General features: G+C 42.8%; 1 protein-coding gene across 8 annotated transcripts in view; it reads right to left on the reverse strand.

Annotated features, from left to right (window-relative positions):
• The window catches only part of LOC111873802, a 291,936-nt gene that overhangs the window by 57,105 nt on the left and 222,341 nt on the right, over window positions 1–12,490 (reverse strand). The window contains exon 1 of one of the 8 annotated variants that reach the window (XM_033755229.1): window positions 8,870–8,988. The exons of the other annotated variants lie outside the window; for them this stretch is intronic. Within the exon in view, the coding sequence (XP_033611120.1) occupies window positions 8,870–8,897 (28 nt within the window). The 5' untranslated portion in view covers window positions 8,898–8,988. Of the gene's footprint in view, window positions 1–8,869; window positions 8,989–12,490 lie in introns of those variants that run through there. 8 annotated transcript variants of the gene reach the window in all.

Raw genomic sequence — 12,490 nt, forward strand, 5'->3', positions numbered from 1 at the left:
TATATTTTTCTTCTACCTTGAAGATGGAGGCGATACATTCCTCCGAAACGTCGGTTAACACCACATCTACACGGTGCCAAATCCCAGAAGACTGCTTTCTTCATTTGCATGATATTCTGTGGGTTTTCTACCACAGCAGCACAGAAACTGAAGATTAACGTGTCTCTAAATGAACAGTAGAATTACCTTCCACTTTCCTCGCCTTCACTTCGTTGGTACATCGCGTTAGCTTCAGTGTTGCTGTCTTGTTCCACAGAGCGCGGAATCATCAAGAAGGTGGTGATCCCGTTTCTCCTGGGTCTCAAGTTCAAGGCGACGGCCCTGGTTCCTCTGGCCCTGGCTCTTATCGCCCTCAAGACATGGAAAGCCCTGACCCTGGGCTTACTGTCCATCGTGCTGTCGGGGGCCATGGTAATCTTCAAGCTCACCAAGCCCAAAGTCGTCAACTACGAAGTGTACCATTATCCTGCGGCTGCCCCTGTGATTGAGCACCCCGCACCAACGTACGAGCATCAAGGCTGGAGCCGCGCTCTAGACGCCCAGCCCTTAGCCTACAGGGCGTACGTTCGCGTGTGAATCAACCTCTGTCGTCAGAATTTCTTTATTATTTAATAAACTTTATTTATATCATCTTGTATACTTCCCGTGACCTGTGTAAATAGCCTGATGATTAAAATATACAAAATCATGATGTTACCTACTGTTTTGTATGTGTGTAAAAACTTTGTATCTTACTCTTAGGGGATCACTGAGGACGATCGAAAACCGGATGCTGAGAACAATATTTGAACCTAAGAAATAAGCACTAACAGGTTGATACAAATGATCACATAATGAAGAACTTGTTCCCTTAGCCTATTATTATCATAGTAATTAAATCAATTAGGATTATATGGACTGACTACACATATGACGATCATAATGCTTATAATCAGAAAGCAGAAAGTATGGAAGAGACCATTTGGCTTATATGAGAGAATGATATTAAAATGAATCTCAGAGGACTGTTATATGAGGCTGTGAACTAGATTCGACTAGCTCAGGATGAGGTTAAGTGGAAATGTTAGGGAAACATCGATTTCAAAGAAGAGTGGGTAATATAAAAACCTACTTTGCAACTGTCAGATTCTCAAGAAAGAATGACTCATGCAGTTAGCTGGTTACATCACCACCTGAATTAGCAACTGTCAGTTCACAATGCTTCATAGTCTCTCATATCCCTTATACGAGGGTTCGCAAAACCCCTCGATGCTGCTACGCACGATATTCCTTGCTGAGAAACGCAAGGCAACTGTTTTCTGTCTAGTTCGGTAAATTGCTGCTGGCCCTCGCCAACACAGACTTTCTTTCAAGTGTTTCGAAATGGGGCCCCCTCTTCGACGATAGGTGGGATCTGACTACTACTGGTCGCTCCCCCACTAATGAGGAGTGACTCTGCTGGCTCTCAGTCACTCCCGAGCTCTCCACAACTCACTCATCGTTAAACGATTTGAGTAAAAAAAGTACATCCATTGTCTTTTATTTATTAAGCCATATTACATACTCCATGGGGCACGTGGTAGCGTAGTTGGTCGAGGCACTATGCTACAATACGGAAGGTCGCGGATTCAAGTCCTGATGAGATCATTGGATTTTTTCAATTGACCTAATCCTTCCAGCCGCACTATGGCCCTGAGGTCGACTCAGCCTAACAAAAATGAGTACCAGGAATGTTCTTGGGGGTAAAGGGCGGCCGGCGCGTAGGGCTGACAACCTTGCCGCCATCTATGAGTCGATTTTCTAGAAAATGTGGGAACCTCAACATCTCACAACCCTATGGGCCTCCACGGCCTGTTACAGGGATAGCTTTATTTTTTTTTTACGTATTCTATTCAAACAAAACTAACAATTTTGTTACCATGGTTACTGTATAAGAGCAAACGAAAGCATCACGTATTTTTGCACCCCTGCGAGCGCCCATAAAAATCGATTTATCTCTTCGTCTGTCCACACAGAACTGGAGAACCACTAAACGGATTTTCATGAAATTGGAAAATAACTCAGATAAAGAGGTAAAGCTATTCATGTAACAGGCCATGGTGGCCCATAGGGTTGTGAGACGTCGAGGATCCCACATTTTCTCTAGAAAATTGGCTCACAGATGGCGGTAAGGTTGTCAGCCTTACGCAGCGGCAGCCCTTTACCCCCAGGAAGATTCCTGGTGCTCATTTCTGTTACAGGTTGAGTCTACCCCAGGGACATAGTGCGGCTGGAAGGATTAGGTCAACTGAAAAAAATCCACAGACTTAATCGGGAACAGAGCACGCGACATGTTGTTAAATCCTAATTTTGATTGAAATCGAAAAAAAAAAGAAACACGAAGTTGGAAGTTTATATGACGGAGCATGAGCGTTTATGGGCATATCTCGAGATTCAAGTTCCCCATCATCCGTCAAATTTTTATCAGACAAAAATGTTTTCGAAAAAATCTGCAAGGAACTATACAACAAAAACAATCCATATTGTATGACCAATATAATTTTCAATAATACTCATAATTAACTAGGTTTTTGGACTTTTCCATCGTCCGATATTCTAGAGAATAGAAAAAACGACGTTTCGGAAACTACATCTGTTTCCGTCCTAAGGCGAAGGAGGGAGAAGATCTACTGAGTTGTTCCCCCTTAGAAAGAGCTAATTTCAATCACTTGATCGACCGGGAGATGAAAAGCTTCTAAAAAACAGCAATTCTGTGTTCTACACCATCGATAGAACCCTTTAGAACCAATTTTCAGTAAGTCCTACACTTGTACTAACTTATTTGTTTTTAATTATTTTTAATTTATTTAACGATATTATCAGTAATTCAACGTGTTTGGTCTACACTGATTCGATAATAATGAATAATAAACTGAAAAGATGTGTAAGGAATTGGTCGTGGCCTATATTAGAGATACTTTCGCAAAAACCCACGAAAAATCTTGAGAAAATTGTCTTGGCCCACAGTCCAGACAAACATCTCCTGAATAAAAGTAAAAACTAGCACTGAAATTAGTCAAAATTTGTTTTTATCAGCCTATAAATGTTCAACTTATAAGAGACTGTTTTGATCTCCGAAACGTCCAGACCGGATCTAGGACCCACTCAGTCTCCTACCCAATGGATACCGGAGGCTCTTTCTTCAGGGGTAAAGCGGTGATTTTCATAACCTGCTTTTCTAACGATATAACTGACTCTGGTAGCAGAACCCCAAGCTTCAACACAGCTAATATAGAAACCCGCCACTGGACACGATCCTGAGCCAGTTCCATCCGCCTCCCATCCTCACAGCTCATTTCCCTAAGATACATCCAATTAAGCAATTCTACAATGGCTACAGAGGAATCTACAGCCTCCATTTTGAGTGAAGAAACCTAAGATGGCAGGCTTTCCGGGAAAGTTGTGTAATCAGAATGCACGGTGTCACAACCCAGAATGATAAACCGAAAATTAATATTCCGATTAATTATGCCCGCTAAAATGTATTCTCTGAAACTTTTGTTTTCAAGCACAGTACCTTCTGAGATGTGACACCATGTGGCCCGGTAGAACACAACGACGTTTCAGTAGTTGCTGCCTACGTCACACCGGTTACTTTGCTTAGATTACTCTTCGACCATGAAGATGGAGACAGTAGGTGCATACGAATCTTCGGTGAACTTCTAGTGGACTACATGGCATCACATCGCATCTTTATAGTCACCGCTGTTATAAACTCAAAACCTCACTCATGGAGCTGAGCCCTGTTTGAGAATCTGCCAATTGTGTAGCTACTCAAGAACTTTCCAGCATTTCTTGGAACATGAAGTTCATTAGAGTGTACACAAGAGCCCTCCAGAGATCCCTATACTGAGCCAGATCAATCCAATCCATACCATTCCATCCTATCTCTCTGAAATCCATTTTAATATTGTCCACCCACCTACGCCTTGGTCTTCCCTGTGGTCTCCTCCCTTCCGGCTTTCCCACCAATATCCTACATGCATTTCTTCTCTCCCCAATTCGTACTACATGTCCTACCCACCTCATTCTCCTTGACTTGATCATTCTAATTATACTTGGAGAAGAGTACAGGTTATGAAGCCCCTCATTATGCAGTTATCTCCAAACTCCTGTCACTTCATCTCTCTTTGCCCAAAATTCTCCTCAGCACACTGTTCTCTGGACATCTCCTGATGGGAAGACACAATCAAATAGGCCATATTTTGATAGATAGGAGACGGTATTCAAGTATACTTGATGGCCGATCATTCAGGGCAGCAGATTGTGATACTGACCACTACCTGGTGGTGGCAAAGGTTAGGGAAAGACTGGCAGTGAGAAACCTCAAAACGTACAATCATTTATTTTCTTGAAGAATACCGTCTTATGGAATATGGCGCCATGTAGATCTTGTGTGAAACGACATTTCGGAGGAACGTCGGTTCACACAAGCTTTACACGGCACCACATCCAAGAAGACGGCATTCTCCATAGTCAACGCCGTGAAAACCTCAAATCCTACATTAATTCTCGTCTCTCGGAGAAAGACACCATGTTTCCTCACTATACAGAACTGATGTCAGCAATGGGATTAATTATCCAAACGCCATGAAAACGTATGGGGGTGGAGGTGTAGCTCCACCATGATTGACTTCAATAGTAAATGAAAGTGATCAACTTCGCGCCCCTGCAGCTTTATACGTGGTACCCACTGTAAAACAGACTGGATTGGTCAGGTGGACATTATGAAGAGAAAAACTCTTGCCTCTGCCGTGAATCGAACCACGATACTTCTGCCGTCCAAGCCATAACCTAATCTATACGCGTTAGCGTTTAGATGTTTTGGAGACTACGCGGATGATAACCTAGAAACCTTATTGAACAAGATGGCGGCCAGAGACGCTGCTTTTCACTGTTCAGCGCGTGCTGAATGAAACAATAAGAGACGATCTGATTCACTTGCTAAGGTGAGCATTAAATATTTGACGCATCGGAATTCAGGACGACATTTTGTTCCTTCTCACGCCCCCATATTGTTCTTCGTTTCGTTGCTCCAACTCATCACCTCTGCCAGATTACTATACTCTCTGACCCTAATCTAATTACAAAGCGGATCTGGTCAGCGGGCAACATAACTCGCTGGTGAAGCCATGATGACGAGTTAGTGAGACTAATTTCTGTGCAAGTAAAGTGTATGGGGTTATGGAAGAAACAGAGTACGACGTTTCGGCAAAAGTAATAATGGAGATCAAGCCTTCAAAGCACAATTTTTACTACATACTGTCATGTATTTGGGGGGTGTGCGTGACTTATAGACAATTTTTGGATTGATGACCGGACACTTATACAAATTGTTACTATATTATATGACACACTATGTCTTTTCTTTTCCATCATCTGCGACTGCCACCTCAAGGGACTCCCCCAGTTCTTCTCTGACAAACAAACAGAATAACTTTATTACCGGCGGTTTCTTCTTGGCGACGAGTCCCATTGAGACTCACGATCGGTAATTGTATTTTCTAACTGAACACTTGCGGTTATAATCTTTGTGTAGCATCCTCTCTGATGAGATGATCTGTCTGTCGTTTACAATTGTTGCTGGTCCTCGGCAGCATAGTCATTCTCGGGTCCGAGTGCCGCGGGATTCATGACCGTATTTCTCTGTCTCAGATTCGAGACTCCCCCATCCTGGAGGACCAGGTCCCGGCATTTATATCCCCCAGGAACAGGGTGGCCAAATTATACCCCCAGGAAGCGGGTTTCCTTTTCGTCAGATTCTACGACTCGCGTAACTACAGTAGAAGTACTCTAACCCGCCTCCACATGGGGATCACATTTCCTGATATCAAATAAACTAAAGCACACATTTGCGAAACTGCATCAATGAATTACGTTCGTTTCTACTGAGTAGCAAGTGGAGTGACCGCTCTGAAAGGGAAGTGGCATGCCGCACGGAAGTGCGGAGCGTTTTCCAGTGCTTGTGACACTGACACTGAATCTGATACTTGTTATTCATTGCGTGGCGCCAGAACGTGGTTCCTACTTCGCGTGTCCTGTTGGAAGGAAAAGGAACGGCATTAAAATAGGGAGGGGAAGCTACTGTGGCCAATGTATCGCTCTGCCTTAGTATAAAACCTTGCAGAGAAACGGCGGCACCTTCCATACGTAACGTCCACCTCGATAGGGTCCTTCTGCGGGTAATGATGAAGCTGAGATCACTTGCTGCGTGTCTGATCCTAGCGGCGTCACTAGTGGCATCGCTGCCCACTGGAGACAAGACGCAGGACATGGCATTTTGGGAAGAGACGCCAATGGACGCAGTGGTTCAGGAATTAGAGATAAAATGTGCGCAAAGGAATGATCAAGTCTCGTGCCTCAAATTTAAAGTTCTGAACCTTCTGGATCAGATTCTCAGGAAGGATTCCTATAAGGTAAGCAGACTGAACGCGAATTTACAGTTTCAGACATCCAGGCAAGACCGCCCCTGAGGTCTAGTGGCTACAGACAGAGGTCCGGGTTCGATTCCCGGCCCTGCCAGATTTTCGGAGAAGTAGTGGGTCTGGAAAGGGGTCCACTCAGTCTCTTGAGGGTAATTGAGGAGCTATTTCAAGGAAATAGCGGCTCCGGTCTAGAAAACCGATATTAACGGCCGTGGGGATCGGTTGCGCTGACCACGCGACACTCTCTATCCGCTAAATTTGGCACTAACTTCGCTGATAAGCGGCGGTCGCTTGGTCGGTATAGTTCGCTTGCGGACTACAGGCCACGGAGTTTGTTTTGTTTGTAAATGTAGGCAATTAAATTGTAACGTATTAACTGCATATTATACAACTTGTTACTACAATTCACAAACCACTATAATATATTACGTGTTTTATCCTCAATCATCTTCGGCTGTCATCTCAAGAGGAGATGATAATAAAAAAAAGGAGGATGAGATGTTCGGAGAACACGACACAGATGGAAGAGAAATGAGTACAAAGTTGTGATAAGAAAACCTATATGGAAGAGACCACTTGCAAGATCTACGAGTAGATATGTAGATAATATTAAAACGAACCTTAAAGGAACAGGATGGAAGAGTTCAGGATAAGGAACACTGATGGGCACTTGTGAATAGGGTAATAAACATTCGGGCATTGTGCACTGATAACAACATCTTGACTAACCGAGCGCCTATTAGTTTCTCAAGAAACATCCTCCTACATGGAGGCAATTGGCTAAAACGAATTAGACAACTGATTTATAAATTAGTATAAACTCGCCTCAAATGAATTGGTTATTTGTGGAAGTCCATATATGAAACTAAATAAACCAATATTTCATTTAGATGTGATGATGTGTGACGCCGTATAGTCAGGTATGTCACCGACATTTCTGAGCGCCTTGTTACCACCATTTAGGAGAAATTCTCACTTTTCTATCGTGAAGATAGTGACACCAGGTTCCCAGGTATTCGATGAATTCGTACCAGACTACACGGTGTCACAATTGCCGGTAGAAATTGCCACTTTTGAATGTTTGTATTCTGCGTCAAGTGAGCTGGTTGTTCTCTGTGCTGCAGGTATCGGAAGCTGTTGCAATAGTCCGAAATTCGCTCAACGCCGAAAAGCAGAGCTCAACCGACGAGGTCAGAAGCGTGGACGATGAAGTCCTCAATGAGGTGGAACAGTACGTACGGGGCCATGACTTGCTGGTCCAACTGCCTGGCGCTACCCTCAACTTGTCGCCAAGACTTCTGGATGATAACGAAATCATGGCGACTCTAAAGTTCAAGGAGAGGCAGGGTAAAGATGTCACACTGAATGAAGGTAATTCTTTCTGCAATGGTTCACAAAGGCTTTGACATGATCCTCTCCTATGGTTTTCAACAAACTCGCGTGTCTCAGTTTTTTTTCTCTACCGAAACTTCAGTACTCGTATCTGCGGGAGAATTTTCTCTTCTCCACAGCGTCCATAAAGGCTCTGGGGCCCACAATCGGTACAAATGACGGTTTTACCACTAGATTAATATTCCTGGTGACGCCTTTTATCTTCATAGAGATACAGATAGTTCTGAAGAACCGGCGTCATCATTAACAGGGTCTTCTATTGTTCCGAAACTCTCGTACCCTCTACAAAAGAGATTAGTCGTCACGCATAATGCCGTGATGCCCTGAAATCTCGTATAAAAGACTGAATGTCTATTACATAATATACAAGAGTTCAGTCCGTACCTCACAGGAAACACATTACGTCTCCGCTACAAAGCCCAACCGGTTAATGCTGTTTAGGGAAACAGTCGCTGTTCATTGTGAGAACCATACGGAACACACAGATACACTCTGTGGCCAGAATGCAGAGTTTCAGTGTCTTACAGCGGGTGGCACGTATAGTGACCACTGGGCTTTTAGGGGTCAATACGTGGTACTTGCTGCAAATCAACATCTCGATTTGTTGTTCCTTTCCTAGATCACTCACTCACTCACGGAGCTGAGCCCTTCTTGACAAGCCGCCAATTCTGCAGCTACTCAAGAATTTCCCAACATAAAATGGAAGCCGAAAGTTCATTACCATGTTCACAAGAGCCATCAACTTATACCTATCATGAGCCAGCTTAATCCAATCTATAACATTGAATCCTATCTCTCTAAGATCCATTTTAACATTTTCCACCCACTACGTCTTGGTCTTCTCAGTGGTCTCTTTCCTTCTGGTTTTCCCATCAACATCCTATATGCATTTTTAGTCTCCCCATTCATGCTACATGCCCTGCGCATCTCATCTTCATTGACTTGATCATTCTAATTATACTTGGAGAAAATACAAGTTATGAAGAGTTGCTTCCTTCCTCTCAAATTTGAAATAAAAAATGTGTTTGTCTTACTTGTTTCCCCCATAGAACTGAGGAGCATTATCCCCCCATCCTCCGAGCAGTTTATAGTAAAGTGATAACTGTGTCATTGTTTCACAGCCCGGAAGAGCAAGCTGAGGAGGATCTTCATCCCCATCTTGGTGTTCCTGCTGCTGAAGATAATCACGCTGGTGCCCCTCTTCATTGGAGCCCTTGGTCTGAAAGCATGGAACGCACTTCAACTTAGCTTCTTCTCTTTCGTCATATCAGTAGCTCTCGCCGTCTTCCAGCTGTGCAAGAAGATTGCTGGAGATGCATCTCCCCCTCAGATTGTGGCCCACGGACACTTCGACCCGAGCTCTGCACAATACAGTGCAGCTAGGAGCTCTGATCCACATACCCTGGCATACAGGTCCTATGCCCAGGCAGCCTGAACTGTACGCGTTTGCAAACATCTTACCAGATAACACATCTCACAGTTGGTTTTCATCGCTTCAAACACCACCTCAGTAAAAATTAATTGGGAAGAAACTGGTTTTATACTCCTTGACATAAAAACAGCTATATGAAATTATTCGAAAATTTAATACCTCGAATGTAACACAAAAAAATCTAGAGTTATACTAGTGAAGGCATCTGTTGTCTAATATGGAAACTATTAACGCTATCTTCCGGTAACGTTGTTCGATCGTTAAGATAGCAGGCTGCATCCGAACTGCCAGACGTCTCGTCGTCAAAATATGCAGATGGGAGTGTATATTTTTTCACTCGCACAGTTGGTATTTATTTATTTACATTCACAAAGGATCTCACCGTCTGTTCACACGTATCCTGTAGATCCGTGTTTAGGACATTTAGGATGTGATTCCTGATCCAGAATGACCTTGGGATTCTTCTAGGTTCCTATCCTATGCGTACCAGACCTCCATCATTCGAGGGTATAGGAAACGGTAGATCTAAATAAGAGTACATACTAGGCCAACATTCAGGCCAACCCTTAAGAATTTGTTACCTCATTTAATAACTAACCCCTACCCCCGGAACATAGCATATGAAGTAAGAATGTCTTCTTTTGGGATGTGGCGAAGTGTAGATATTGTATAAACCGACGTTTCGGAAGAACGTATCGCTCCTATTTTCTGGGTATAAGAATCCGCGAGCGAGAAAACACCTGTAGCCACCTGCTCACGCTGGTTCCTCGCTCGTGGATTTTTATACCCTGAAGATGGAGGCGATATGTTCCCCCGAAACGTCGGTTTACACAATATCTACATGGCGCCACATCCAAGAAGAAGGCATTCTTCAGTCACTTCCGTGAAACCCCAAAATCTTACACATGAAGTCACAAGTTCATCATGTCTAAATATAATCACGAACCAGAGACACGCGTTCGAGGTTCCCGTTCCTAGGGCAGTCAATTGCCTGTTGACTTGTAACTTTGACCGATGTTGTTTCTCTTTACAAGCTTCAAGTTCTGTGTATTATTTCCTGTTTATTTCACCAGTTATCGAATTACGCATATTCATGTACAAATGTAAATATGTACTAACGTGAATTAGTGTCCATTCTGTAATGACTACATCTTTGCCCTATCAGTCAGAGATGATCAACCTTTTGCATCTTCAGCCCCAGTGATCACTTTGCCAAGTAGTGTATAACACCACAACATGAACAGATCTGTTTTTAAGATGTGTATATTTAAAATAATGTACATTATAATGTTATACTGATCATTAATGAATATTCTTAACAATTTAATACGTGTAATAATTTCTGATAACATGTTCTATTACTATAAAATGGTAAAGCTATCCCTGTAACTGGCCGTGGAGACCCATAGGGTTGTGAGACGTCGAGGCTCCCACATTTTCTAGACAAGTGGCTTACAGATGGCGGTGAGGTTTTCAGCCTTACGCGCTGGTAGTCCTCTACTCCTAGGAAGATTCCTGATACTCATTTCTCTTAGAGGCTCAGTAGACCTCAGAGCCATAGTGCAGCTGGAAGGATTAGGTCAATTGAAAAGAATCCAGTGACTTCAACGGGAATTGCACCTGCGACCTTCCGACTTGTAGCATAATGCCTCAACCAACTATGCTACAGCGTGCCCCATTGCTCTATTACTATAATCATACAAAAACAATATATTTCTCTTAGTAGAAGTATGATTACAGGGCAGCGTAGATGAAAAATTTATGCTTACAGCTCAAGGAAATGTGTTTGACTGAATTCTGTACTGTTCAAATAATCATCGTCCTGGCCGAGGGAAACTGTTTTGAGCGACTTTCTTCCAATTGTGTCTATGTAAGAAGAATCTAAACATACTGAACATAACCTCGCGTTATTTAATTTGCTAAAAGCCTGAAGATCATAAGTCTATCTCTTATTTTTTTAATTAATGAAAGTAAAAGCCCTTTACAAATATAGTAGGATCGAAACACTCATCAACACTACCCCCTCAAAGGTCCTTAACAGTTAACACACACCAACTCTTATTTATTTTTTATTTATTCAGTAGCGAGAAATGTATATCTCCTGCCTCTGCATTTATTCCCACCGTCTGAAGACTCTAGTGTTTACGAATCTCTTACTTGTAATTAACTAAGTAACTACATGGAGCTGAGCACTTCTTCGGAAGCCGAAGGTTCATTACCGTGCTCACAAGAGCCCTCCACCCGTCCCTATCCTGAGCCAGATCTATCCAGTCCATACCACTCCATCTTTTTCTCTAAGATCTATTATAATATTATCCACCCACCTACGTCTTGGTCTTCCTAGTGGTCTCTTTCCTACTGGTTTTCCCAGAAATATCCTATATGTATTCCTCTTCGCCTCCATTCGTGCTACATGCTCTGCCCATCTCATCCTCCTTGACTTGATCATTCTAATTTTATTTGGAGAAGAGTACAAGTTATGAAGCTCCTCACCATGCAGTTCTCTCCACCCTCCTGTCACTTCATCCCTGTTCGGTCCAAATATTCTTCTCAACCCCCTGTTCTCAAACGCCCTCAGTCTATGTATGATCCTCTCTTGATATTACAGACAAAGTTTCACACCCATACGGAACCACAAGCAAAGGTGTAGTTCTAATTTGTACGTTTTTAGACAGCAGACGAGAACACAAAATGTTTTGGACCGAATGGTAGCAAGCATTACCCGAGTTCAATCCCCTTTAATTTTCTCATGAATCAAATTTTGATTTGTTACGAATCTTTAACGTTTGAGCCATACGAAAGAAGATGGTGTTTTGTGTTCTTCTTTTGCAGCAGATGTAATGTATCCTGGAAGTACTCTATGAAAGTAAAGTGTTAACTTGTCCCTTCTCTTTTATTGCTTTGCACAATTCCATCTCACACTAACGTCATTCAGTTTTTCAACTGTGCTCACTTGAGAGAACTCTCAGAAATGATAATACAGAGAGCTACAGAATACAAGATAATTACATTCACTCATTTACTGAATGCCGTTTTTAATGTATTTTTATGTCTTGACTATATTAACGAATGTTGGCTGCGAAAATTTATTTCATGCACCTCGACTAAGGAACCGATTACATAATCCTAAAAAAGAAACTCCGTGGCTTTTAGTCCGCAAGCGAACTATACCCACCGACCGTGGAGATCCTTTGCTCGGACCACGCGATGCTCTCTATCCGCT

This window comes from Cryptotermes secundus, unplaced genomic scaffold, assembly GCF_002891405.2.
Source record: "Cryptotermes secundus unplaced genomic scaffold, Csec_1.0 scaffold215, whole genome shotgun sequence".
Taxonomy (NCBI): domain Eukaryota; kingdom Metazoa; phylum Arthropoda; class Insecta; order Blattodea; family Kalotermitidae; genus Cryptotermes; species Cryptotermes secundus.